We start from the raw sequence: 26,079 nt of genomic DNA, 5'->3' as shown, positions 1-26,079 counted from the left end.
GTGCAGGGTCGGGGGCTGATCATTCTCCCGTCTGGTGTCACTCCCATCTGGATACAGCCAGCTGGTCCAGGCCTGGGAGGGAGGAAGCTGGCTAGGCCCCCCTCCCCGTGCTCCAAGACCACACAGGAGGAAGGAAGCTTGTACCTGCATTATACCACCAAACCCCCTCCACTTACCTCCCTTCCGTACCAGCCAGCCCAGCCCCGCTCCAATGCGCCAGCCTTCTAGGGGAAGACGCAGCTCTCAAGGCAATTCCCAGACAGGGCTGGGGCAGCTGGGAAATATTTTACTCTTTTCCCTCTTTAAAAGAAAAGAAAAGAGAAGCAAGCTGCCAAAAAAGGGACCAAGATGTCAGTTACTTGGGCGGGGATGCTACGGATGATGCCGGAGACGCAGCAGCCTCTCGCTGGCTGCCTGGGGTCTCTCCTGGGGGCTATCCCGTGGTCCAGTCCCCTGCAGGGCAGGGCGAGCAATAGCAGGGGAAAATGCAGGTCTCTTCTTCCTCCTGGGGTGCGTGTCCCTCCCCACGCCGTTCCCTGCCACGGGACGAGAGGCACTTCCCCAGCAAGGAAGCACTCGCTCTTCTGGGTGGGGTTTCAGTACCAAGGATCTGCTCGGTGCTGCTGATTGTAGAGCTGCAGCTTGATCTGGTCTTTGATCTGGTTGATGAGGATCTGGGAGAGCAGGATTCCCACCAGCTGCAAGGAGAGGAGAGCACCACAGGCTGAACAGACCTGGGAGGGCTCAGGCACAGGCGAGCTCGCTGCTCCAACCGGGGACGGCCGGCATCCTCGCTGGCCAATCGGTGCGCTCCCCGCCTGTGGCTCAGCCAATTAGAAAGCTCTCGCCAAGGGACAAACGCACGGCTATTGACGAGAATATCCGTCGTTTATGTTGGGTGCTTGGGAGAGAGAGATGGCCCAGGCTGGAGCCGGTAAAGGGGTGAGCGGGCCAGGCGAGGGCTCCCTCCACGCCCAGTAACTCTGCCGATCCCGATCGCAGCCTGTTCCAGCCCCGGGCTCCCACACACAGCTCTGCCACGCTCCTCAGCCCAAGGCACCATGCAATCCGAGGCTTCCTCAGGATTCCCCCCAGTTACACGCACAAAGTCAAAACGTGACCTGGGGGGGTGGGGAACAGTCCTTCCCAGTCTGAATGCTTCTAGCATCCCAGACCCACCACTGATGCGGGGGCGTGAATTCATGCGTGCGCACAAATTACAGGCTACACCCCTCAGATCTAGGAGTGCCCAATACCCTGGCTTCAGATCTAAGGGGCCATTCCCTTTTCATCCAGATGACGACCCCTGCTCCAGATAACCTGGCTCTCATTATCCTGCAGGGGCATGGGGGCTATTCTGAGTAGGCTGGGCCTGTCCCTTGCTCCCTTCCGCCAGAGCTAATGGGGGGCAGAAAACTCCTCTCCACCCCAAAGTTTGAGTGCAAACACCAGACCCTCTGGCCCCAGCAGAGCACACCCCGGGGAGGTGGGGGCTACCTGTGGAATGGCCAAGCCGAGCGCGATGCCCCCCAGCAGGAAGAGGTTGCTGTGGATCCAGTTCACCAGCTTGTCGATGCAGCCGTTGGTGTAGATGAACTCGCTGGCCTCCAGATAGTTCATGGCTTGCATCCCCTGGCCACACATGGTGTTGATGACAGCCTGCAGGGAAGCACCGGGGCAGGTGACAGCGAACCAGGGCGCCAGGGGACAGATAGCCTGGTGTGGCCACACCTCACACACCGCCACGGGCTGTGCAAGTCGCTCCGGCTCCCTCTCACGCCTGTGGGATTGGGGGGGGGGGTGTCGGGCTTTCCCAAGCCGCTGCCTAATGGCACGCGGGACAGGCCCGGCTTCCTTAGCCAACACGTCCCTGTTAACATCAGGTTTCCCCGTACACTCTCTCCCCCACAAGCCCAACCCCCAGCCCTCCCCAGTTCCCCCATCGCTGGAGTGTCTGGGCTCCGCCGAATGCTCCAGTGCGGCCTCCTAGGGAAAGGGCAGAAGCTCCGTTGCTTGTGACTTTTCGGGAGATTAGGCTGCAGGGCATCACCTTGTCTGGCTGTGGGACGGGCGGACTAGAGAGGATCTCATCCCTTACGGACGAGGCAGCCAAGAAGTGCCATGACGTACGGGAACCCACGTGAGCTGCTTTCCCATCCCACGGCATGTCCGTGGGGCATTTACTGACACAAGCCATGCACGTTTCACGGGACTCCTTTTCCACCCAGCATCTACAGCAAGGGTCTCCCCCTCGTAGGAGCTGCTGGGGCTGGGGGCGGGGGGGAGGGGGAGGGTATGCACCCCTTGCACAGCCTCGGTCTCCCTGACCCACTCGGAGACCACAGGGCCAGCACCTTGCAGGTCCCAGCCTGCCTGTGCCTGGTGAGAGCCTGGGAAACCCCAGAATCAGGCCCCTTGTTTATCACCCAAGATCAGTGATCGGATCCCCTTTTCCCTAGGGCTCAGAAACAATAGCCATTCCCAGCTGCGATTGGGGCAGGGCAGCACCGGCCATCTGAACTGGCTCCCCCGGACACCCTGCCTCCAGAGGGAGAAGAATTAGCAGGGCCTACACCGACTCCGATACAGCGTCCCCAGCCCTCTCCTCCTACCATGGTCTTGTCACTCAGCTGAGGGAGCTTCTTCCACACCCAGCCAGGCCATGGCATGGAGAGGGGTCTACAGCCAGCCATGGCTACAGCCTGGTCAGCTGGAGCTGTAGGAGCCACGCGGCTACCAGCGCCCCCTAGTGGCATGAGGGTTTGTAAAGCTGCAAAGGTCACTAAAGAGGAGGTGGCACAGGGATCACATGGGGGACATGACTCATAGAATCGTAGGACTGGAAGGGACCTTGAGAGATCGTCTAGTCCAGTCCCCTGCACTCAGGGCAGGACTATGTAATAACTAGACCATCCCTGACAGGTGTTGGTCTAACCCGCTCTTAAACCTCCAATGATGGAGATTCCACAATCTCCCCAGGCAATTTATTCCAGTGTTTAACCACCCTGACAGTTAGGAAGTTTTTCCTAATGTCCAACCTAAACCTCCCTTGCTGCAATTTAAAGCTCATTTCTTCTTGTTCTAGCCGCAGAAGTTAAGGAGAACAATTTTTCTCCCTCCTCCTTGTACCAACATTTTACGTACTTGAAAAACTGTTATATCAGTTTCTCAGGCTTCTCTTCTCCAGTTTAAACAAAACCAATTTTTTCAATCTTCCCTTAGAGGTCATGTTTTCTAGACTTTTATTCATTTTTGTGGCTCTTCTCTGGACTTTCTCCAATTTGTCCACATCTTTCCTGAAATGTGGCGCCCAGAACTGGACACAATGCTCCAGTTGAGGTGGTATCAGTGCGGAGCAGAGCAGAATTACTTCTCGTGTCTTGCTTACAATACTTCTGCGAATACATCCCAGAATGAGGTTTGCTTTCTTTGCACCAGCGTTACACTGTTGACTCATATTTAGCTTGTGATCCACTATGACCCCCAGATCCCTTTCCTCAGTACTCCTTCCTAGGCAGTCATTTCCCATTTTGTGTGTGTGCAGCTGATTGCCCTTATTGAATTTCATCCTATTTACTTCAGACCATTTCTCCAGTTTGTGCAGATCATTTTGAGTTTTAATCTTATTCTCCAAAGCACTTGCAACCCCTCCCAGCTTGGTATCGTCCGCAAACTCTGCAAGTGTACTCTCAATGCCATCATCTAAATCATTGATGAAGATATTGAACAGAACCGGACCCAGAACCGATCCCTGCAGGACCCCACTTGTTATGCCCTTCCAGCATGACTATGAACCACTGATAACTACTCTCTGGGGACGATTTTCCAATCAGTTCTGCACCCACTTTATAGTAGCTCCATCTAGGTTGTATTTCCCTAGTTTGTTTATGAGAAGGTCATGCGAGACAGTATCAAAAGCTTTACTAAAGTCAAGACATACCACATCTACCGCTTCCCGCCTATCCATAAGGCTTGTTACCCTGTCAAAGAAAGCTATCAGGTTGGTTTGAGATGATTTGTTCTTGACAAATCCATGCTGTTACTTATCACCTTATTATCTTCTAGATGTTTGCAAATTGATTGCTTCATTATTTACTCCATTATCTTTCGGGTACTGAAGTTAAGCTGATTGGTCTGTAATTCCCCAGGTTGTCCTCATTCCCCTTTTTAAGAATGGCAGAGGGCACATGGAGGAGTCGTCCAATGCTACTCAGCTACCCAGCTTAGAGACTTCCTTGGCCCTGAGTGCAGGGCAGTCACCAGAATTTGAGGGTGGCAAGGAGAAGTCCTGTTCCCAGCAGAACAGTGCGTCTGCTCTTACCTGGTCAGCTGCATGCAGGCAGCAAGAATAAGGCACAGAACAGCGCTCCCTGCTGGGGTTGTCAGCAGTGCAGTTGAAATACATGTTTTGGGACCAGTCCTTGTAGGAGACACCCCCACAGCAACTGAACTGTAACGAGACAGCACAGGTCAAAGAGGGCCAGGGAAGGAGAAACTGGGCAGATCTCAAAGGGCATGTCTTTAAAGAGAGGCCAGGTCAATTTGAATGGGTTTTTAATGTTTTAGTAGGTCCTACATAAACAACAGCTTAAAAACAGATGTAGCAGGGGAATGAAAGACTTAAATACATACATTACTCCCCATGGAGAAGAAACCATAAGAACCAGAGAGACTGTCAGTTTGGATCAAATTTAAACTGGTTTGTAACGTGGCTTCATGCTTTGCCAGGGTGAGACCATGGGCGAAAGCAAAAGACAGGGAACTCTAAAGGAAACATGATTGTATTTCTCTAGCGCTAGCCACATTCCCTCCAGCCTCCATCCCCAATCCAACATTTCTCATGGCCTATAGACAGCAATGGAAATGGGAGAACAGGGCTCTGGGGGACAAAGGGTCTCTGAGCAGAGGGGTGGGAGTATATTTAGACTCCAGATGTGCAACGCCAGCTGCACCACCGTCCTGGGACCAAGCCCGCGGTAGGAGAACAAAGAAGCATGTGTGCGTACACGAGAGAGTTCGGCGGGTACTTGTGACTAGCACGATTGGACTCAAACTGGGAGGGGTGTGGTCTGCGATGGCACCGCCCTCCCGCCGGAAGATGTGGGCCCACAAAGAAGCAGAAGGATGTGGGACTAGTGGAATGGGGTCTGATGGACAACGAAAGGGAACCAGAGAACCGTGGACAGCCGCGCCCACTGCTCCAAGAAGGGACGAAGGGGAGCAGATCCTGGCCCTGCAGCCTCGGCGAGGAGAGACCGACCGTGTTACGTGCTTTGAAAGGGAACTCGGATCAAGGCAGGAGAGATGATTTCAGGGATGTTTTAAAGAGAGGGGAACAGCGCACGAGAGAGTTTGGAGGGCCCGGACCGCACCCCAGGCCTGGCCGAGGACCAGCCGTCCCTGCTACGGGGCGGGGAGACCCAGCTATCCCCATCACGGAGGAGGCCAGAGAGCTCGCCCAGGGCCAGTCACTCCATAGGAGGCAGGAGACCCGGCCGAGGGCCACGCGTGCTGGCTCTTTAACGGGACCCACCTCCTTCTGCCCATAGTCGATGAGGTTCTGCAGGTCCAGGTCGTCCCGGTAATGCACGACGGCGTTGTTGATGATCTCGCTCACCTTCCCGCGTGCCTGGGGGAGGAACGCCAAGAGGTCGCCAGGGAGATTTCCCTCCTACCTAGGTGCTTGCACGCCCCTCGCCCACTTCAGTGTCCGAGTGCCTCCTCCCCTACAATTTAACCTCACAGCTGCCTGACGGGCGGGCGTCACCCCCAGTTTCTAGATCACATGTGGAGCCAGGGACCTGAACCCAGGTTCCCTGCATCGCAGGCCAGTGGCCTCACCCCAGCCCATCCATCCCTGCCCCCTCCACTTGTTTGGGGTGAGGCGGGGGACATACTGGAAACCAAAACACTGGCCACTGAAAGACAACGAGGTCAGGGACCAAACCCTGGGGCAGACCCACCCAGCCAGCTGCACTCTGGTGCCCACGCCCCAGCAGAAGGCTGATGCGTTTGGGTCGCCAAGTCTGCTGGGGAAGCCTTGGATCAAAACAAACTTTTTCATTTAAATAAGATTTTAAAAAGAGAGAACAGTCTCTGTTCACCCCCAGACACCTCGCCTCCCATTTGCGGTTCGGCCTCTTTGGCCCTCCGTCCCCACGTAGAACCACCTTTCCCTGGAGAATCGCAGCTTAGCAAGGGAAGAAATCTATTCTGTCCTCTCGCGCAGCTCCCTGCCAATCCAGGACTGGTCCTCCAGTTATGATGGGGCATCCTTCTCCTCCCCCCACCAACCCACCACCTCAAAAGAACAATGCTCACCCCAGCTCTCTGGTGTATTTACCTTATCAGAGAAGACAAAGCCCAGCACTCCAGCTGCCAGCTGCAGCAGGAAGACTATGGTCAGGCAGATTGAGAACTGCAGGAGAGAGAAAACAGCCGTCAGCAAATTGCCACCGAAGAGGCAACAATGCACCATCTTTTACGGAGCCAGAGTTGCGCACCATGACCCAAGCAGGGACGCTTGAAGCTGCAAGGTCACAGGGCAGCAGGACTCCAGGCCCGTCACATTATAGTCCTGTAGTGCCTTTTTTACCGATTCCTATCTACTGACCACTTCACCCAGCACTGAAATGCAGCCACCTCTGGGGTGGAACAGAGCAGCTGCTTAACAATGCACAGAAGATTGGGACAGGAAGAGAGAAACAGTCACTTTTTGAAACTGCAGGGGACGTCAGAGAGGCAGAGTGGAGTTAAGACCTCATTCTTGCAAAATATGCTCTGGGATCATCCCAAAGTGCTCAGAGCCTGGGTTTTACATCTCTTCTGAAAGACGGCACCTCTTGGAGTGGACCGTGCCGGGTCGCTGGTTCAAGGCTGAATCAGACAGAACCCACCTCCTATGGATTTGCCACACTGCTCTAAAGCGTTGTCCATGTCTGTGCTAGCAAACAGATCCACCATTGAGAGCTGTATGTAACTACAGGAGATCTGTACAGACTCCAGCGTCTGTTCTCCCCCAGCTATGCAAGCAGCTCCTACCAACAACTGACTGGATGTGTGAAGGAATGAGAAACCCTCCGTCTCTTTAGCCGAGACACCCGGCTCAATGCCATTAAAGGCACTTTGAAAAGGGTCAGTTTTCCTGGGAGGCGCATGGCTAAGTACCTCCTGGGGTGCAGGAGTTCCCCAGCTCTGGCCACTAGAGGGAACCACGAGCTTTCCTGTCATCAGCATGGCTGGGCACCAGCTGAGATTTCACACCAATGGGTGGGGGAAGGAAATGGGAGACAGAGCAGAGAGACCCTGGGTCCCATCAGTCCTGACGGCTGCCCGAGGTGCCAGTCATTGAGGGGGGAACCCCCAGCCCACTCCTCGCGGTTTCTGCAGGCCCAGGTAGACAGCGGGGTCCCCATGAGGCTTCCCATCCCCTGTCCTGACTATAACCGCCATACGACTGTCCCCTTCTCCCCCCCGGCCCAGGCTGGGCTCCCGCAGCCTCCCGTCCCCTCACCGTCTGCAGCAGGCAGATGTTCTCACGCAGGGAGCCGATGCAGCCGCAGAAGGTGATCAGGAACATCAGGATGCCGACCACGATGAGTAGGATGGCGGGATCCACCGCGAGGCAGGCCATGGCCGCCTCTGCCAGGCGGTAGCAGAGGGGGTGGGGGAGAGAGGACAGGAGAGCGCAGAGCTGTTAGTCCAGCTGCACCACCCTGCCCGCTAAAGGAATCCAAAGGAGACGGCTCTATGGGGTGGGGCTGAGGGAAGGCTCCTTTGGGGCCCCAGCCTCTCCCATTATCCCTGCAGCAACGGGCCGCTCCAGAGCCAGCCAGCCACTAGCGACGCCTTTCCCCAGGCCTCTCCAGTGCTTCTGGCCCCGGGGCGAGAAGGAACAAGCCCAGATCAGGCTGCCGTAACTCCACGCGGCCCCGAGACCAGAGGTTTATCTGGCGATGGACAAGGGCCCCAGATCTGAGCAGGCCTGTGACAAGCAGGGGTGGAGGGGGGGACGCGTCCAAGCCCTGTTTCACTGGACAAGAGCGGCAGCTTCTCCCCTCTCACCCCAGACGATGTCTGCCACATGCAGCGGGCCGCGCTCTCCACACGGAGACCTCACCCCCCCCCTAGCTGCGTTCCAGTCTCAGACCCAGGGAAAGGCTCCGCTCTCCTCCTCAAACCCGTCTGCTTCCAGGGCAGCCAGTCTCCGGGGTCCTCTCCCACCAGAAGGAGAGATCCCAGAGCCCCAGCACAGACCTGGGGCAAGGGGAAGGCGCCAGTCGCTCACCTGCATGCTTCATCAGCCTGGCGTAGATGCCCACGGCCACCATCACCATCGAGATCATCTGTGGAGGCAGGACGTGGAGATTCAGAGCCAGCCGCCTGCTCAGGCCTTCAACCCACACATGCAGTGTCCCTAAATGAGGAGAGGGCACTGGGGGCCTCCAGAGGGCTCAGGGGATCGGCAATAGGATAAGGACCCCTCCCCCCATAGGCACAAGTTCAAATCCCGGTCAGCCCAGCCAAGGCTGAAAGTTACCACCATCCGAGGGGTGCTTGGGGCCTTGCTAAGTGTTACAATATAGATTACAGGCTAGGGTGACCAGACAGCAAGTGTGAAAAATCGGGACAGGGGGTGGGGGTAATAGGAGCCTATATAAGAAAAAGACCCAAAAATCGGGACTGTCCCTATAAAATCGGAACATCTGGTCACCCTATTACAGGCAGGTCAGTAAAGGCCTGTACTTTAAGAACTTAGGTGTATTTTTATCACTTAGCTAGTTACAGGGGTATACAAACAAAGAGTCAAAATCACAGTCCGCCTGTGTCTGGGCCTTCGCTCACTAGGAGAGTCTGAGGCCTGGTTCTTAGGCTAAGGCCTTCGGCTAAGCAGCAGGGGCAGCCATAAGCTGGGAAGCGAACAGTCACATCCTCCCATCCCAAACCAGTCACACTGAAATAAGGTGCTATTGGGCTGTTAGGAAGACGATCCTGTCCTGATAGTGCCCATCACCACCAGATAAAGAAACAGATCTTAAGATGGTTAAAGAAAACGTGGTTCGATAGCATCCCACCTGCAAGAAATCACTCATCAATGGTTGTGGTTGTGAAACCCTCATTTCTGTATTGTTTTATCTTTATGGCCCCCACTTTTCTATTGTTAAATCTGTCTGGTTCTCTAATTGTTTCTGTCTGCTGTATAATTAAGTTTGCTAGGTGTAAGTTAATTAGGGGAGTGGGATATAACTGGTTAGAGAATTGTGTTACCATATGTTGGGATTAGTTAGTTAAATTTCAGTAAAATGATGGGTTAAGGTCTAGCTGAGAATATTACTATATAAACTGGGGTCAAACAGGAAATGGAAGAACAGGAAATTGAGATCAGGCTTGCTGTGTGCGTGACAAGAACCGGGGGAGAGGGTGACGGGAAAGCCCTTTAACACTAAGCAGTATGGATAGGGCCCATGGGCTCTCTACCCACAGCCGCTATTAGTCTGCTGGGTGTCCTTGAATGAGTCACTTTATGCCTCAGTTTTCCTTTGTCAGCAGGTACTGACCGAGCTTCGTAAAGCACCCATCAGCCACAGGGCTCAGAATGCCGAGTATCACGGTGCCCAGTCCCTAGGGGACAAGTATGCACAGAACACGCCCCCACGGCAGGCGGACGGCAAGGACTGGATGGGCCCTACAGAATGCACGCCCCTCTCACCCCGACGGGGGATCCAAGCACCGGGGACGCGTTATCCTCTTCTCTGCGGGCAGGGACTTCACTCTGCAGGGCCGTCAGCCAGCTCCTTTCACCAACCCTGGATTCCCACCCACACACGGAATTAACGCCTGGAGTGATGCTTTGCAGCCAATCCACGTGTGTGTGTGTGGGGGGGGGGGGGGTGCCATATACTTTCCAGGTTCTCTCACACACACACACTTCCCCCTCCTGCCCAGGGACGCCATGCCGGGCTGGCTGAATAAAACAGCAGCATTTCAAGCAATGCTGCTCTCCCGCAGTTCTGTTCATCCTGGAACAGCCAACCGCCATAGTCAGGAACTAGCCGGTCGGAGTGGAAGTGGATTCCTTCTGTTCCACAGGCAGGCGGCAGTCGTGATCCGCAGACCCTACAGCCCCCTTGCCTACTGCTCTGTAAAAGGCTTCCTGGTGCTTTGCACTGGCAGATGAGTATCACTGCCCAGGGGAAGAGGTCGTCTGATTCCTGCATCTAACCAGGCTCCTAGCAAGGCAGTGGGGAAGCTGGCGCCAGCCACGGGAGGTAAAGGGGAAGCTGGCAGCAGGCAGGTGGCTTGCCTTAGCGCTCCCTCACTAAATGCCACTGCAAAAGGAGGCTTAGAACCAAGGCTGGCCCCCTCCAGCCCCTGGGGGAGAAGCCTTGTTAAAACCTGTTACCAAGAGGCCTTCATTTATACAGCGCTGCCCAAACACTAGCCCGCTTTTTGTCGATGGAGGAAACCGAGGCTCAGAAGTGAAGCCGCTGGCCCGTGCCTGGGGCAGAGCTGCGAATAGAGCCCAGGAGTCCCTGCCCAGTGCTCAGTCCACCAGACTGCGCAGCCTCTGCTAGCCACTTCCTTCACTTGGGCCTCGCATGGTACGTCCACGCTGCCGTTAAAAACCCGTGGCCAGCTGGCTTGGGCTTGGGCTAAAGGGCTGTTTAGCCATTTGGGTTTGGTCCAGAGTCTGGGCTCTAGGACCCTGCAAGGTGGAAGGGTTGAGCCTCCACACAGCAACTCAACTGCCCCTTAGCCTGAATCAGCTGGCACGGGCCAGACGCAGGCGTCTAATTGCAGGGTAGACCTACCCCGGCTGGCTGGAAGGTAACAGAGTCCCTCAAGGCTTCCCCTCGGGCTGGATTCTCTGTATTGGTCTCTCATTACAGGAGGCACCAATGACAAGGCCGAGTTCCAGTGTCAGCCACATACCCCAATTCCTTCTTTCCTAACCCTGAGGGACATCCTGACCAGACCAGGGAGAGGACCCCCCCCAGGGAGAGGGGACCCCCCCCCCAGAGGGCATCACCACCTCTGCTGGCTACAGCTGAATCCCAAACACCCACTGGGATGAAACAGGATCGGACTTTAACAGCAGCATCTCGACTGACTTCTCTGTTCTCCAAAAGGAAGGTTATCACCATCTGAGACAGCATCAAAGAAACTGTCTAACGAGGAGGGTTTCCGTCTAAAACTCTCTGCAGCTCAAGGGCAAGGGAACAAGGGAGGCTGTTAAAACGAAGCCTGACTCCATACTTTACATTTCAAATGCTTTAGCTGGTTTTCCTTCTTTTCTTGACCTTTACTAAATACAATGGTTTGTACATGGTGCGTTTGCCATGGTGCTAAGCCGGCTGAGGGCTCTGCACAGCGAACCTTGTTTAACACTGTTCAGTGGGTTAGGATATCCCCTTTATTCCATCTAAATTAATACAACACCCCTCAAGGGCCTTTTGCACTGCTCCCAAGAGCCACGCGTCGCTGCAGGGCCTGCGCAGACCGCGGCCATCCTTTCCCGGAGCCTATAGGGTGAAGGCAGACGGAGGCTGGTGAACTCAGGCAGTTTCAAGAGAACTCTCTCGTGTTTGTGGCCCCTGCATCTCTGCCCCGCTAAGACACACCGCTCACTGCTCCCCCGCAGCTCTGAACCAAGGGACTGGGAGTGGGATGGAGGCTTACAGGCAAGTCTATCAGGACCACAAAGGTTGGGGAAGGAGAGTCAAGCCAGAGTCAAGCAGCTTACGCACATCCCTTCCTGCCCGTTCTCCCAGGCAGAAAGCAGCTTGGTCTCCCCGGAGGACAGGGCCACCCCTACGCAGGCAGGGAGGCCTCATCACACAGAGCAGGTGCAGGGGAAGCGGCACATCCCTTGCCTGGCTAACGGGTCTCATTCTGACTTGGAGGGGCCAGGTGCAGTCCAGTCTCCACTGCCCCCTAGTGGCTGAAAGTAGAGTGCAGCTGCCCCCTCTGTGCCCTGGCTTGGGTAAGGGGTGCAAGGAGAGCCCCCCGGCAGCTAACCGCCCGTTATAACCCCCACATGCGGAGCGCGCTAGCCAGGCTCACCGAGCCGAGACATGAGAGATGCCAGGCGCACGGAGCAGGAGGCACTTGTCCTTCACGCACCACAAAGCAAGGGACGGGAGACGCGCCTCGCCCTGCCCAGCCCCGACCGCCATGGGGAGAGGGGAAGATGGATGCCTGGCCACACCCTGCGGCAGCTCGAGCTTCCCACGAGGAACCTCAGCACCAGGGACCTCTCCCGATGGAAGGGAGGCTGCGAGCAGGGGTGGGAGGCGACGTGACGGCTGCTCAGCCTGATGGAGCCCTGGGCACCAGCCTCAGAAACAGAGACTGCCACAAGATCGCGGACAGGGAGGCACCAACTCTTGGGAGGGGTTGGGCGGAGGGTCAGCTCCCTGCCTCCCTCACCCACAGCTAAAGCACCGGGGGCAGGAAAAGGGGAGAAATCTCCCAAGCTGTCCAGTCAGCCCCCCAAGCTGAAGCAGCTCTCCCAGATAGCGTAGGGCCAGGCCGTGCCCTGCACAGTGACCCATTCCCCAGGCCATCCAGGGATGGGAGATCCACACGCCCACCCCGGCAGGGACCAGCCACTTACTCAGACAGGCCAACGCCCGCACTGGCATGGCACGCCCAGACGGGACGTTCTCCCTGACCCCACGGTGCCCGAGTCCATGGGCTGGGCACCCACTGGGCCTTGCACAAAACGCCACCTTAGCCTGTACCTGGAGGGGCAGAGGGAAATCGCAGCTATTGCGGCTTCCCCTTTTGCTGGGGAACTGCTCAGCACTAGGGGGGTGTTCGCTTCCCTCCAGAGATGGGAGTCAGTCCACCCCCTTCCAGTACCTCCCACCCCCCCAAAGACTCTGTGGGGTTTGGAAAAGCACCAGAGCCAGACACGGGACACATCACGTCTCCTCTGCCTCACCAGCCTGGATGCGGGAGGCTCCTGCTAGCCCAGGAAGGAGTTGAGCCCTCAGGGCAGAGAGGAGGGGAGACCTGCACTGTAACAGCAGCAAATCGCTCGCTCACTCCTGAAGTCATGAGGTTACCCCCTGCCCCACCTGCTCAAGCAGTGACCACCCATCCCTCTGGGGCTGGTCGCATCTCTGCCCTATCTACCCACCCACCCACAGCTGTGGCCTCTCCCCATCCTCCACTTACCTGGAGTCACTTCACCTGCATGGCTGGAGGGGCAGCAGCCCCTTTCCTGCAGGAGGTGCTCAGTGGGTCACCAAACCAGCCCGAGTCCCTAGCAGAGGTCTCTTGGGGGCCATAACAATCCCACCCAGCCCCGGCAGGGCGCAGAGCCAGTCTGCTGCCACAGCACAGCGACGGCTCCCTTGTCTTGTACCTGTGATGGGGAGCGGCAGTCTCAAAGCAGGCATCCCTGGCTCCTTGTCCAGCTGCTCCATACCAGCCCCAGACACACAGAGGGGAGTTCACTCTCTGGTTTATACTCTGCTGTTAGCATTTCACCAGAGGACGGGCTGGGCCCAAGGCCAGAGCTGCTCTCTGCGTCACTCAGACACACCTCCCAGCCGCCTGAGCCGTGAGAAATAGCCGACCCAGCCCTCGGGCACATGGGACAGGAGGCTAGGCGAGGCCCGAGTGCTCATTGACCGGCCTTGTGCTGAAACCAGCCCGAACGCCAGGCGGCCCAGCTGAGCGGGCAGGAGCCAAGCATGTGAGCGGGACAGCTTTCCTGGGAAGCTTAAGGTGGAGTTAGGAGGCTAACAGGTTCTGGGGGTTTAAAGCACCCTCACCCCAGGGGCGATGCTTTGCTGCTTCTTCGGAGTGCAACACGGAAGTAAAAAAACAGCCGCCAGCATTTACATTTCAAACAGGACAGCCCCATGTTAAACATTAATCTAGGCATTTTAAACACCCTTTATTATCCGAGCACCATCCAAGCACTCAGCCCCGTATCAAGACGGACAGAGTTGGTGCCCGGAGAAGCGTAGACTCTAAAAAAAATCCTACCACCCCCCAGCTCTGCCCCAGAGCCTCTGTGCAGCCACGGATGCAACACAACCCCGCCCCGTGCCTCCATTTCCCCTCCCACCCGTTATGTCCATTTAGCTTGCAAGCTCTTCCGCACGAAGGCTGTCTCCTACCATAACGCGGCCTCGATCTTGGTTGGGGCCACTAGGCAATTAGGAAAATAATACACACACACACACACACACACTTTTACAGAGTCTAAATTTTGGCTTAAGTCTGATCTGAAGTGCAGCTACAGGCGGGAGAGAAAAGGGACCTTTTTCACCCAGCCTATCTCAGCTGTATTGGTTCTCATACACGCATTTATCCCAGTCAGCCCTGCAGAACCCAGACAGCTAGAGGAGGAAATCTATTCTGCCTCCTACCCCAGCAGGTTTTCCCCACTTGCACCCCTATGGCCTGTATGCCCGGAACACACACAGTTTAGATCAAGCTCTCTGCTCCTTTCAATTGCCACGCAAACCCCACCTGTTCAGTACGGTGGCACCCCGGAGTCTGTACTACACTAGAGAGATTTTTGCACAACTTTCTCAGCATTGCTCCCACTGGTTCAGCTCCACCTGAATTAGTGTTAGCGTTATCCACACCTACTCAGTGCGGCGGTCTGCTCCCCTCTGCTGGTAGCTGGGCCATATATAGACATTGACGAGCTTGTTACCGCCTTAGCTTACAGACCTGGGGTCTTTAGATCCAGAGGTCTTTGGTTCGATCTCTGCTGCCAATGACCTACCCAGCAGCCGCGTCGCTGGGCTGCCAGGGCAGCAGCCAGAGCTGGCTTTGTACAGCACTAGGATGCAATGCAGTAGGTTGGGCTATTAAACAGAAGCGAATCATCAAATCAATTGACGCGTTAGCTAGATTCAGACGGCAGGTTACTTGGGATCGTGTGCGAGGCAAAGAGAACGGCTGGGTTTTCACACACGACAGGGGAGGCAACGGGGGAAAAAAGAATCAGTTGGAGACCTCCAAGTGGAAGCAGTTTCCTGATAGAAAAAAAAAAATGCAGAGCCCCATGGTGCCACCTTTTCTTGATCATTAGAGCCCTTTACACAGACCCACAGATGCCGAGAGCTCCCCAGGCCTCCAGACTGCCAGTCATTTCACACGCAAGTCACACTGTAGGCGGTGTCTGCGCCAGGCCATTCCCCTCCCGAAAAATCCCCTACTGCCTTCATCTGCATCCGCATCCACCGGCGCCTCAGCCACCTTCGGCAACTAACCCTGCACAGAGCAGGCCTGGGGCACATGGTGGTTAAAACGCCGGGGAAGGCCGTTCCGCGCCTACCCTGCACCAGACGCCCCCCCGCAGCAGTGCGGCTATCTGAACCCAGGTCAGAAGAAATCCCAACTCCACTGGAGTGATGCAAAGTTACGCCTGGGACGAGTGACAACATTTTAATGTATGTAAATGACTCAGCCCCTCCCCACCCCCAGCCATTCACGCACTGAGTTCTGGAGAACTGCGCACGGTGCCTGCTTTAACGCTCCAATACAGACATGGCTGAGTGACGGATCACGGGCGCCAAGCAAGCAGCAACTGGGACCGAGGGCTCAGCTACCCAGCCTGAACTGCAGATGCTTCTGCCAGCCTGCTGCGATGCCAGCATACCCTGGCACCCTTTATCGTCCATTCTCGCCGGCCACCTCCAGCCAAACCCGCTGACAAAGCAACACGGCTCAGAGCCACCGATGGCCCTTGCTGACTTCGGTGCAGAAACCCACGTATGTTTCCGGCCCCAGATGGGCCGACAGGCCACGAGGGGGATAAGCCACGAGACCCCAGGTGCTGGCCCAGGAATCATAGGGCAGATCACACCCAAGTGAGGGCCAGTGAAGTGAATGGAGCTTGCAGCAGCAACTCGGAGGCACTGCACGAACTCTCCCAGGGGAGACAAGCGAGGTGGGATGCGTAGGCAGCTTGTGGCGCAGTCCCCTCCGCTTCCCCCGAAGGGTCTGACGCCCAGGTGCACTGCACACCCCAAGAGGCTCACAGCTCAGAAGCAGTGATGGCCCAGCTGCATCCTTGGAGACCATGGGACGGGGCCCTTCTCCCCTTGGGAGACCTCCAAAGGGGCACAGTCTGCCCCCCAAGGGACAGCGGCCCCAGGCTAGAGTCTCTCGGCCAGAGCAGAGTGGGCAGGAGAGAAACGCAAGAGCTGAAAAGGAAACAGGCCCACACAGCTTGAGTTTAGAGCTGTCCCTGCTCGAGGGGCTGAAAGGAGCCTGTCCCTGTTTAAAGAGTGCGTGTGTATCGGCAGGCAGGGCCCTATACCCAACGGGATTTGACCCCTTCCTAGGCTATGAGCATCTCCAAGCCTAGCAGGGAGCTTGGAAGGGCCAGAAAAACAGCCAGGGGAAGGCCAGGACAGCATCCGAGCTGCAGCAGGAATTCCAGCTGCAGTTTCACTTCATCCCGTGTGAACCAAGATTTTCTTTTTCTGGTGGCAATCTGTCTTCGTCCCATTCAGACCCATTTTATCCCCCCAGGCCGTCGCGTTTTGCACTACGTGCTCCCTGGCTCACTAGTGCTGACACGCTGCACGCCCGCCTCACACTCCGAGCACGCCCGGGATACAATTCTCTCGGACCAAAGGAACCCCGGCACTGCCTGAGGGCCCAGCACCTCTGTGGGGCACCCCTTCCCTCCCCCACCGCACCCGTGAACACCACAACCCAGGTGCAGGCCGCTGCAGCTGCCGGGGAATATCAGGAGGCCCCGACACAGAGGGCGTTTATAAGCCAGAGAGAAGTCGAAAACGCAAGGAACTAGTCTGGAGGTGGTGGAGGGGGCGCAGCAGGCAAACAAGCACGCCAGGGCTTTTCAAAAGGCAGCCAGAGCGATTCAGCCAGCATAATGGCTCTCAGAAGAGGAAAGAGATCTGTGCTGGGGGAGAGACATCCAACAGCAGCCTTCGCACAGCAGGAGAAAGAGAACATTGTGGCGTGAGCGCTCGGGGCAGGCCACGCTTTCGATTTTAAAGCGACACAGCCTAAATACGAGTCATTTCACAGTGTGTCCTTCCCTTGGTTAGATTATTAAAGCATTTTAGCAAAGCCTGATGCCACAAGTACTCCTTGTTCTTTTTGCAAACAATAAGGGGCTGAAGGGATATATAGACACCATATGCTGGTCTTCTGCAGGGACTGAAATTCACTCAGCATTTTTTGGTAAAATCCTTTACAAGATTTTAACGTGCTGGGCATTATGCTACTGACAGCCCCCTTCACCATCTCCCCCCCCAAAACCACCGTTCTATTTTCTAAAGCATCTCCTTAGCACAGTGGTTCTCAAACTGGGGTCCACGGGCCCCTGGGAGTCCATGAGGGTACACAAAGGGGTCTGCGAGTCATATCCGGCTCCAGGGGGGTCCATGAGCCATGTCCGAGGCCGCCGGCCCCACTGATCAACTCCTTCACCTCCCTCCCAGTGCCTCCTGCACGCCACAGAACAGCTGTTCAGGGGTGTGCAGGAGGTGCGCAGGAGGTGCTGGGAGGCAGTGGGAGGAGCGGGGATGGGGCGTGCTTGGGGGAGGGGGCGGGAAGGGGAGGGTCAGGGGTGGAGCGGGTGCAGGAAGAGGTGGAGTGGGGGAGGGGCCTTGGGAGAAGGGGCAGAGTGGGGGCAGGGTCTGGAGCCGAGCAGGGGTTCAGCACCCCCGGGGAAAATTAGAAGTCGGGTTGGGGGTCCACGAAAAATTTTAAATCAAAATGGGGGTCCTCAGGTTGCTAAAGTTTGAGAACCGCTGCCTTAGCAGATTTGTTTTCTTTTCCAATATTTTGAACAGACTGAAATTACAGGGGTTACAAAGAGGTCTCCCATGGAGGCAGTAATGCAAGTTACACACGCAGCCTCTTGCCGGTGCTTAAAGGCGTCCCAAAAGAGCGGGGGACCTGTCATCATCTGGGAGCAGCAGCAGCTTCGGTAAAGCCAGTGCTGAACGTGGGCTCTTCAGCAACACGGCTCTATCTGTAATTATTTTTAGGGGACAGGCATGCCCCACTGCTCCCCACCTGCAATCAGGAGAGCCGTGGTACTGTCAGCTGACCTGGGGTTTACAATTTTAAAAAGCCACCCTCTGATAGTGTCTCATGGGGAAGTTTATCTAAAGAAAAATAAGTCAGTGGCCGAGATTTTCAAGCGAGCTAGTGATTGTGGAAGATTGGGAAGTTTAAGACACCTGAGGACACGTCTGTAACCTCAGCCCCACTTGCGTTAACACACTAAAAAATAGCTGCGTGGACGCTCAGCCTAAGGGGTTGGGTGGGCTGGGGCTCAGGGGTCTCTGCTGCAGCTCCAACATCCGCACGGCTATTTCGAACCCCAGAAACGCGAGTCTGTTTAGTTGGGCCAGGAAGCTCGCTGCCAGCTGCAGCGTGAACATCCCTTTACAGGGTCTGATTTTCAGAGGGAAGTGTTCAGAAAAAAAATCAAGTCCCTTTAGGAAGTTAGGAGTCGGACGTGCAAACACCGACATCAAGGACACCCAGGCAAACATTTTCGAAAGTGACTTGTATGATTTTGCTCCTCTTCCCCACCCTGCTCCCCATCCTAATCTATGGATGTTAATGGCTGGTAAAGGGAGCAGGGAAGTGACACACAAAAACCAACCCCCACAGGCTAGACATGCCTTAACACCCCCTCAGACAACGCGTGTGTATGTTGCCTGCCTATTTCTGCAAGTCTGTTTTGTCTAGTTAAGCTCGTAAGCTCATGGGGGCAGGCACGGTGTCTTCCTAGGTGTCTGTACAGCCCCAAGGACTCTGACGTGCTAACACGCTGGAAAAATACAATCCCAAGGCGGACATCTAGGATCGCGGGAAACAATAGACAATTAAACATTCAGAGCATTTGGTGAGAAAGTTTTGTTATCTGCAATATACAAAATACAGCCACTCTGTAGAGTTCGGGTGGGTTCGTTCTTTTACGCGAAGCCCCAGCCGCTGGATGAGATAATTTCACACACTTCTCGGACTCCTGCCCACCCACACGGGGATGCATGGACCACAGGGTATGTCTACCCTGCAAAGAAAACCCCCCCAGGGCGACTCAGACCCTGGGTCAACTGACTCAGGTTTGCACGGCTAAAAAAGCAGAGTAGAGATTCGGGCTCAGGCTGGAGCCCGGGATCCGAGACCCTTCACCCTCGCAGGGTTTCTCGGCCCAGGCTCCAGCGCAAGCCCCACCTTCTACATTGCTGTTTTAGCCCTGAAGCCTGAGCCCTGTGAGGCCAAGTCAGGTGACCCGGCTCTGAGCTTCGCTTCCGCTGATCTTTTATGGCACTGCAGACAGACCCATCGTGACCTGCTCAGAAAGCAATGACCAAAGGCAGGTCACAAGAGCTGAAGTCCATAGGAGCTGGGGGCACCGTCTGGGAATCAGTCCCTAACTTCCCCCTTACTGCTGTAACTCGGCGCTAAGCCGGGGTCAATCCTTCGCAAGCAATTCTCTCGCCTGGGTTTGCTCTTCCAAGCACCTAAATCTGCAAAGCAGATGGTGACTCTGATTAGCTACATCAGGAATGGCAACATACAAAAGCCAGTAGGTGAACACTTCAACCTCCCTGGACATTCTAGAACAGATTTAAAAGTAACTATTCTTGAACAAAAAAAACTTCAGAAACAGACTTCAAAGAGAAACAGCAGAACTAAAATTCATTTGCAAATTTAACACCATCAATTTGGGCTTGAATAGGGACTGGCTGGCTCATTACAAAAGCAGGTTTTCCTCTCCTGGAATTGACACCTCCTCATCTATTATTGGGAGTGGACTACATCCACCCTGATCGAATTGGCCCTGTCAACACTGGTTCTGCACTTGTGAGGTAACTCCCTGCTCTCCATGGGTCAGTATATAATGCCTGCATCTGTAACTTTCACTCTATGCATCCGAAGTGGGTTTTTTTACCCACGAAAGCTTATGCCCAAATAAATCTGTTAGTCTTTAAGGTGCCACCGGACTCTGTGTTAGTCTGTGTCCACAAAAACAACAAGGCTACCCCCGATACTCTGCTGAGAGCAGAGCCACATCTCTACACACAGGGCTTGGCGTGGGTTAGGGCCAAAGAAACTGGGAATTTTTCCTATTTGATACAGGCCCCTAAGTTTTACAAACTGCATCCAAGTCCCTGCACCTCCCCCCAACATACGGAAGACTCTACAGTTAGATTCTGCAAGGGGAATTCTATACAGATGCTTCCCTCTCCTGCTTCTGCATTTCTTTAACTGCATTCAGGTGGCAGCACTTCCCCAAAGGGGCCTGGTCACAGGACAGCGGGTCCCTCTTCCTCAAACTACCAGTAGTGCCTGGATGGGACTGCACTGGGGGTCAAGGGCCCAGGATTGGGCAGGAATGCGGGGGGGTTACGAGGCGGGGGGGGTGTTCAGCTGCATTAATATTCACTGCACCACAAGCAAAGCTCCTTCCCGTGGAAGTTAAAATAATCAAAGCCACCCAGTCAGTGCATCTCATTACAAAGTCAGCGGAAAGCGAGTCACACCCGTGGGAGTCAGCCCATCCCCGCCACGTTCCTCCAGGGGCCCCGTCTCTGCCCCGAGCTCATTACGCTCCTCTGTTCAGCTGCCAGTGCTGCTCATTAGCTATATAAAGTGCTGTAATCTGCATCCCAAGGCTGGGGCGCGCCCTCTCCGTTGGGCGGCCAGAGGGACCATAATTCAATCAGTGGCCAGGCAGGGAACACAAGCCAGGGTTTCCACTCAAGGACAGGGCTCTGCCCGCCCCTGCTGAGAACCGAGGAGTCGTTACACACCAGAGCCCTGCTCCATGGGGCAGTTCAGCCGGTATGGGACGGCTTCCCCCAATGAACGTATCCCCCTGCCGTGCCCCTTGGCTTAACCTCTAAACCCACCCAGCCTGATTTAACTCTTTACTTACCACCTGTGCTATTTGCCATGGGTGGGGGGGGGCGGGGGGAGGCGTGTCTGCTCTGTGACCTGTCAAAACCTCCTCCCCAGGCAAGCCAAATAAAAACAATCACACCGACAACTCACCGGATTAGATGAGCTGCAAAGGAAAGTGCCAGGCAGGTAATTGGATAACGCAGGCAGCAGTAATTATGGTGCGCGCAAGCAGCACCGGAAGCCCTGGCCTGGCTGGCTCAGCCTGGCAGGTCTCTGCTTAGACACACGCTGACAGCATTTCGTTTGGGGTGGGGGTTATAAAGTAGGGGGGCCACTCCCCCCCGCTTTGGTTTTTGCCATCCCCTGAATCACACATTTTCCATCCCCACCGGCCCCCGAATTCCCATCATTCTCTTGGGGTACGCAGCGAGGACAGACTCCACGGGGTTGCATGAATTCGGAAGGCCGGTGGCGAGGTTGCAATGCTCATCCTGGCCCATGGGCCCGCTCCGCACCACTCCAGCCCCCGGCATTTCTGCAGCATTACAAGAGGGCAGATGGGGGTGGGGGGGGGGGTGGAGGAGAGGGAGACACTCCTGCACACACACTTGGAATTCGTTTGTACTTTTGACCAGGAATTGCTGTGCCCATCTACAGCAGCAGTGCCAGCTAACCAAGGGGCAGGGCTGGTGGGCTCTGAAAGGAGCCCCCCTGAGCCCAAGGCTATTCTGAGGGACACTGGTTCCCCTTTGCAAAGGGGAAGTACAACCAAGTTGCTGGCTCCCTCCTCCCACTACAATACTGAGCCTGGACGTTTTGCCGCCACCGTCCCTGTCTCTAGATCAGAGTGCGATCAGGCCGGAGAGAAGCGTCGGGGTGAAAGCCCACCAGACCAGACGAAGGACAAAGAAATAAGCACCACACAGGGATGTGCCTTATAACAAGAAGAGGCAAGAAACTGCCCAGAGCTTGTCCTCCTCCATGCACTCTTCTCTCGGGCGGCAGGTTCGGTTCCCTCTGGCCCCGATCACGCCCAAGCTGCACCCACGAGGGTGACAGATGTCCCCCTGGCTAGGAGCCAATACAGCTGGGGCTGGAGCCTTTATCAGAGCGAGCCTCATTTGACCTCGCTGCACCTTCTGGCAGAAGAACTCTGTGTTCTTTGCAAGGGACAATTAGTTAATCCTCAACTCCTCAGAGTCAAATCCCTGTTTTACAGACAGGGAAAGTGACCTACTGTGGCCTGCGCCAGGTGTATTTAGAGCTACACTTAAGTTTTGCTGGAATAGCTGTGTTGGTTCGGAGTGTGAACAAAATAATAAATACACCTCTACAGAATACAGTCATGCTGGCAAAACCCCAGTGTAGATGCAGTTATATTGGGGGGTGTAAGCCCTTTTGCCAGCAAACCAGTATACCAGCAAACCCCTTCTTGTGTAGCAAGGCCTGGGAGTCCAGTAGCAAAGCCAGGACTATCACCCGACTCACCGGTCCCCAGCTCTGACCACTAGACAGCGATGTAGATGCTCACTGAAGAGGGGGCCAATACAAACATATCAAGGCAAGAAAGCTAGAAGCAGAGGATTCTGCTAGACTGGAAGTACAGGGGGCTTTGGGGCAGTTCCTGGCAAGCTACAAGTGACAACCCTGTGAGGTCTTGCTTCCCAGTCAGAGGGCCACTCTAAGGATCTCAGCTATTAAAGAAAACACCATTGGCCAAGGGAGGGTTCAAAGTGCGTCGGGAGAGATAAATGGGTGATCCAGTAGGTATTTCCAGCTGTACGTTTATTCTATGCTAGAAGTCAGTCAATTTCACTTTTACACTGAGCTGGCCCAAGTCCATTCAGAGGCATGAAATCATCTTGTGAAACTACCATATTTGATGCTTCCTCTCCTTGGGATTTTACAGGGAGAGAACACCATAGTGTTCAGAGGGAACAGGCACTGCACCAGGACTGCAGAGGGCAGTGCAGAATGAAGACAGCCAGAGAAAGCCAGCCACCAATGGATTTGGGAGGCCACTGGGAAAGGAGATGGGATCTCAGCCCCATTTCCAGGGGGCAGGCGGCCACCCCACAAAAAGTCACCTTCCTAACCAACATTCTCAGCAGAGGTGACAAGGAACGAACGTGCCATGGAGACTGAACTGCTTTTACTCCAAGGTGGCCATGGACATGGTTGGAAAACATGAGCAGGAGGCTGTGGGAAAGCTGCCATTGTCCACGCGGTCCCTGTTCGGCAGCTAGGCAAACCCTTTTCACTAGCACCACAGTACATGCACGCGCGTGCATTGCTAGCACAAGACCCCCACTGGCATGCGGATCAAAGGAGTTCCTCTGAAGCCCCCACCAGTTTACAGGAATTCTTTTATCTCCAAGTCTTCTCTACACAACGCTACCTGTGGAGACTGAAAACCTGATGTTCAGTTCAGGGAACAAAGACTCGCCAGTTAAGAGGAAGGACAGTGCTAGAGACAACCAGCAACCGCCCCCCACATATGCTGGGCACAGCTGTAAGGTTCATAAGTTCATTGGGGAAGGCACATCTGACCAGGGAGCTGTTTACAGGGCTGACCAGATAGAAAGATCTGCTCTGATTTGTCCTCTGGCCTGCGTCTATCCCTTCTCAGACACTGTGGTCCCCTAGCAAAGATATTCTGACTATGGCAACTCCAGTAAGCTCTGAACACTTGTCTGAACTACACGAACCTGGGAAAAAGAGCAAAGCGGCTGAACTGCAAAGGATATTCTACATGGCAACAAATTCACTCAGCAGCACTGGAAACAACCAGCCAACCTGACGGTGCCTACAGGGTAGGTCTGGGCATACAGTCCTAATGTGTAGTCATTCTGAGCTCTAAAAGCACCTTTTTACCCCAAGACATTACTCCAGTTAGTACAGTGAAGTGAAGTTACTACTAATATTAAACAGGCAACATCAGCTGGAAAGACAGTCGATTTAAAAATATTCAAAGTAGTGTCCCCAATGTTGCAGCGTAGCAATCACCTTTTCCTTTAAAAATAAAGAATCTCTCTCTGTCTCTGGCCTGTCGGTCCCAAGAAAACCCACACAAAGCAAAAGTGGAAACTGACTGTATAAGACAGGAACAAAGCTCCAAAGTGGGTTTAAAAACCCCCAGAGGGATGTGTGATTTTTAAAGTCAATGTCCCTGTAAATTCTACAGGCTTTGAAGAGCAAGGAGAACCAGGTTTTTCTTAACTCCCTTAATTAAAAGGGTCTTTTTTGAAGAAAAGGAAAAGAAAAAAGAAAAAGAAACCAGACAAGTATATGAGATATGGGAAGAAGTCACCCAATAGCTGACTGGCCACCCCATTCCACAGTCTCAAATAATGCAGCACCACATAGGTCCCTGTGTAATAGAAATGCATAGAGCAACAAACACCAACAGAGACAAAAGGTGTCCAAATTTACGTTCAGCTGGTTATCCAAAGGGACAGCAGATCCTGACACGACACCACTGCTGATAGTGGCTGAAGGTCCATGAAGCACAGTTCTTTCCAACTACTCATAGCATGTGAGACACGTCCTTTGCATGTCCCCCCACCGCTTTTGACCGATTTCACACAATAATCAAAGTCTAAGTCTAAACAACCACCAAAAATACAAATAGGCCCCTTTAAGTGTAGCGTTATCTGCTGTTCCCCAATTCTCAGCCAAGTTCATACCAGGTTAGAGTTGCTGTCTTTATAACTGTATCCAGGCTGAACGAACTGATGTGATCACTATTCAGTGACCTTTTATATATTATTCTAAGCACCACTCCCTTCTTAAAGGGGTACATCTCACAATGTAGGTTAGAGACAACCTTTACCATACGTGCACCTGTGTTGGAGGGAGTGGGGGAGACAGACAGTTTTACGAAACCTACTGAGACTAGAAATGCATTTTGTTTCTAGAACAGGAGTACTTATGACACCTTTTGTTTCTGGTTTCCTGGATTTTAACATTTGAACACAACAGCTTTATGCTGGGGTGCAAAAGGCCAGCCACGAAGGGCACTGGCAAAAGTGAAGCCAGTCCCTTTTCAGGTGCAGGTGAAGTAAATGAGAATTTTCCCCTTCTTTCGGTTTTCCTTTCAGAAGCCCAGGGAAAAGTTTTTTACATGTACAATTTTGGTCTGGACAGCATCTCAGCTACTGGTTTTGTTCGGAATAAAAATATCAACTCCCCCCCAGCCAAAATTAATGAGCAGGCAAAGAGAGAGGGGGGAGAAAGAGGGGAAAAACAGAGTGCTTTCTCCAGTACCTGGATAAAAAGAAACTGACCCTGCTCCTTAAAGAGAGGTGAGCCCTGCACAGAGCTGGGATGAAGAGAACATTAACTGGGTTGGATTTTATGGGGTCATTTTTCTCCGCCCATGGAACGTCTCACCGCCCTCCCCTCCAGATCCCCCCACACCTCTGCCCTGAGGGATCATCCCTGCCAGGCCCCCCAGGCATGGCAGTACCCTGGGAGCCCCATGCCCTGCTGGACCCCCATTGCTCCAGACAGGGGAATCACCCCCCAACACGCACCATGCCCCCCACACTCTGCCAAGGGGCGGGGCTGGCTGTCCCTGTGCCCCCCAGCTGCCCGCTCCCTTCCCCTGTGCCCCCCAGCTGCCCGCCCCAGTTCTCGACCCCACGCACCCAGAAGAGCAGGTTGAAGAAGAAGAGCAGGTACTTCACCAGCGGGCTCACAAAGGAGAAATCCTCCCCGTGGGGGCCCGCAGGGGGCCCCGGCAGCCGCCTGGGCATGGCCCCGGGCGCGCCCCGCCCGCTCACTCACTGCCGGCCCATGGGAGCCGGGGCCGCCCTGGCCAGCCGCAGCCACCGATCGATCCCGAGTGCCAGCGCCAGCTGGCAGACCCCAGCCTTGTCCCGCCCACTTCGCCCGCCCATTGGCCCGGCTGACCCCGTCGCCTGCCTCCCTATTGGTCGCTCTCTCCCCGTCACTCCACTCCCGCCGCGGCCCCTCCCTGCTCAGAACGCTCTGTATCAATCACGTCTGGCAACACCTGCGAGACGAGCCGCGTCCCGCCCCTGACCCGTGGGGAGGGGCAGGCCTTAAAGGGGCAGCGTCTGCCTCCCCGGTGGGGGAGGGCAGGGGAAGGGCATGGACTCAGAAGGGTGGGGGAGGGGAAAGTTCTTAAAGAAGCAACATGTCCCAGCTCTGCAGGCCCAGGAGAAGGGGTGCCCGTGC

At 55.0% G+C, this 26,079-nt stretch overlaps 1 protein-coding gene across 1 annotated transcript; it reads right to left on the bottom strand.

Annotated features, from left to right (window-relative positions):
- Positions 1-596: 596 nt before the first annotated feature.
- On the bottom strand, positions 597-25,634 carry TSPAN33 (tetraspanin 33). The gene is made up of 8 exons (XM_065423798.1): positions 25,527-25,634; positions 8,288-8,345; positions 7,514-7,641; positions 6,344-6,418; positions 5,534-5,629; positions 4,322-4,450; positions 1,498-1,659; positions 597-698 (listed from the first exon to the last, which is right to left on the bottom strand). The coding sequence occupies exons 1-8, from the start codon at positions 25,632-25,634 to the stop codon at positions 597-599; spliced, it is 858 nt and encodes a 285-aa protein (XP_065279870.1).
- Positions 25,635-26,079: the final 445 nt, after the last annotated feature.

The sequence above is a fragment of the Emys orbicularis genome, chromosome 1 (assembly GCF_028017835.1).
Source record: "Emys orbicularis isolate rEmyOrb1 chromosome 1, rEmyOrb1.hap1, whole genome shotgun sequence".
Taxonomy (NCBI): domain Eukaryota; kingdom Metazoa; phylum Chordata; order Testudines; family Emydidae; genus Emys; species Emys orbicularis.
This window is presented reverse-complemented; position numbering and strand designations above follow the sequence as displayed.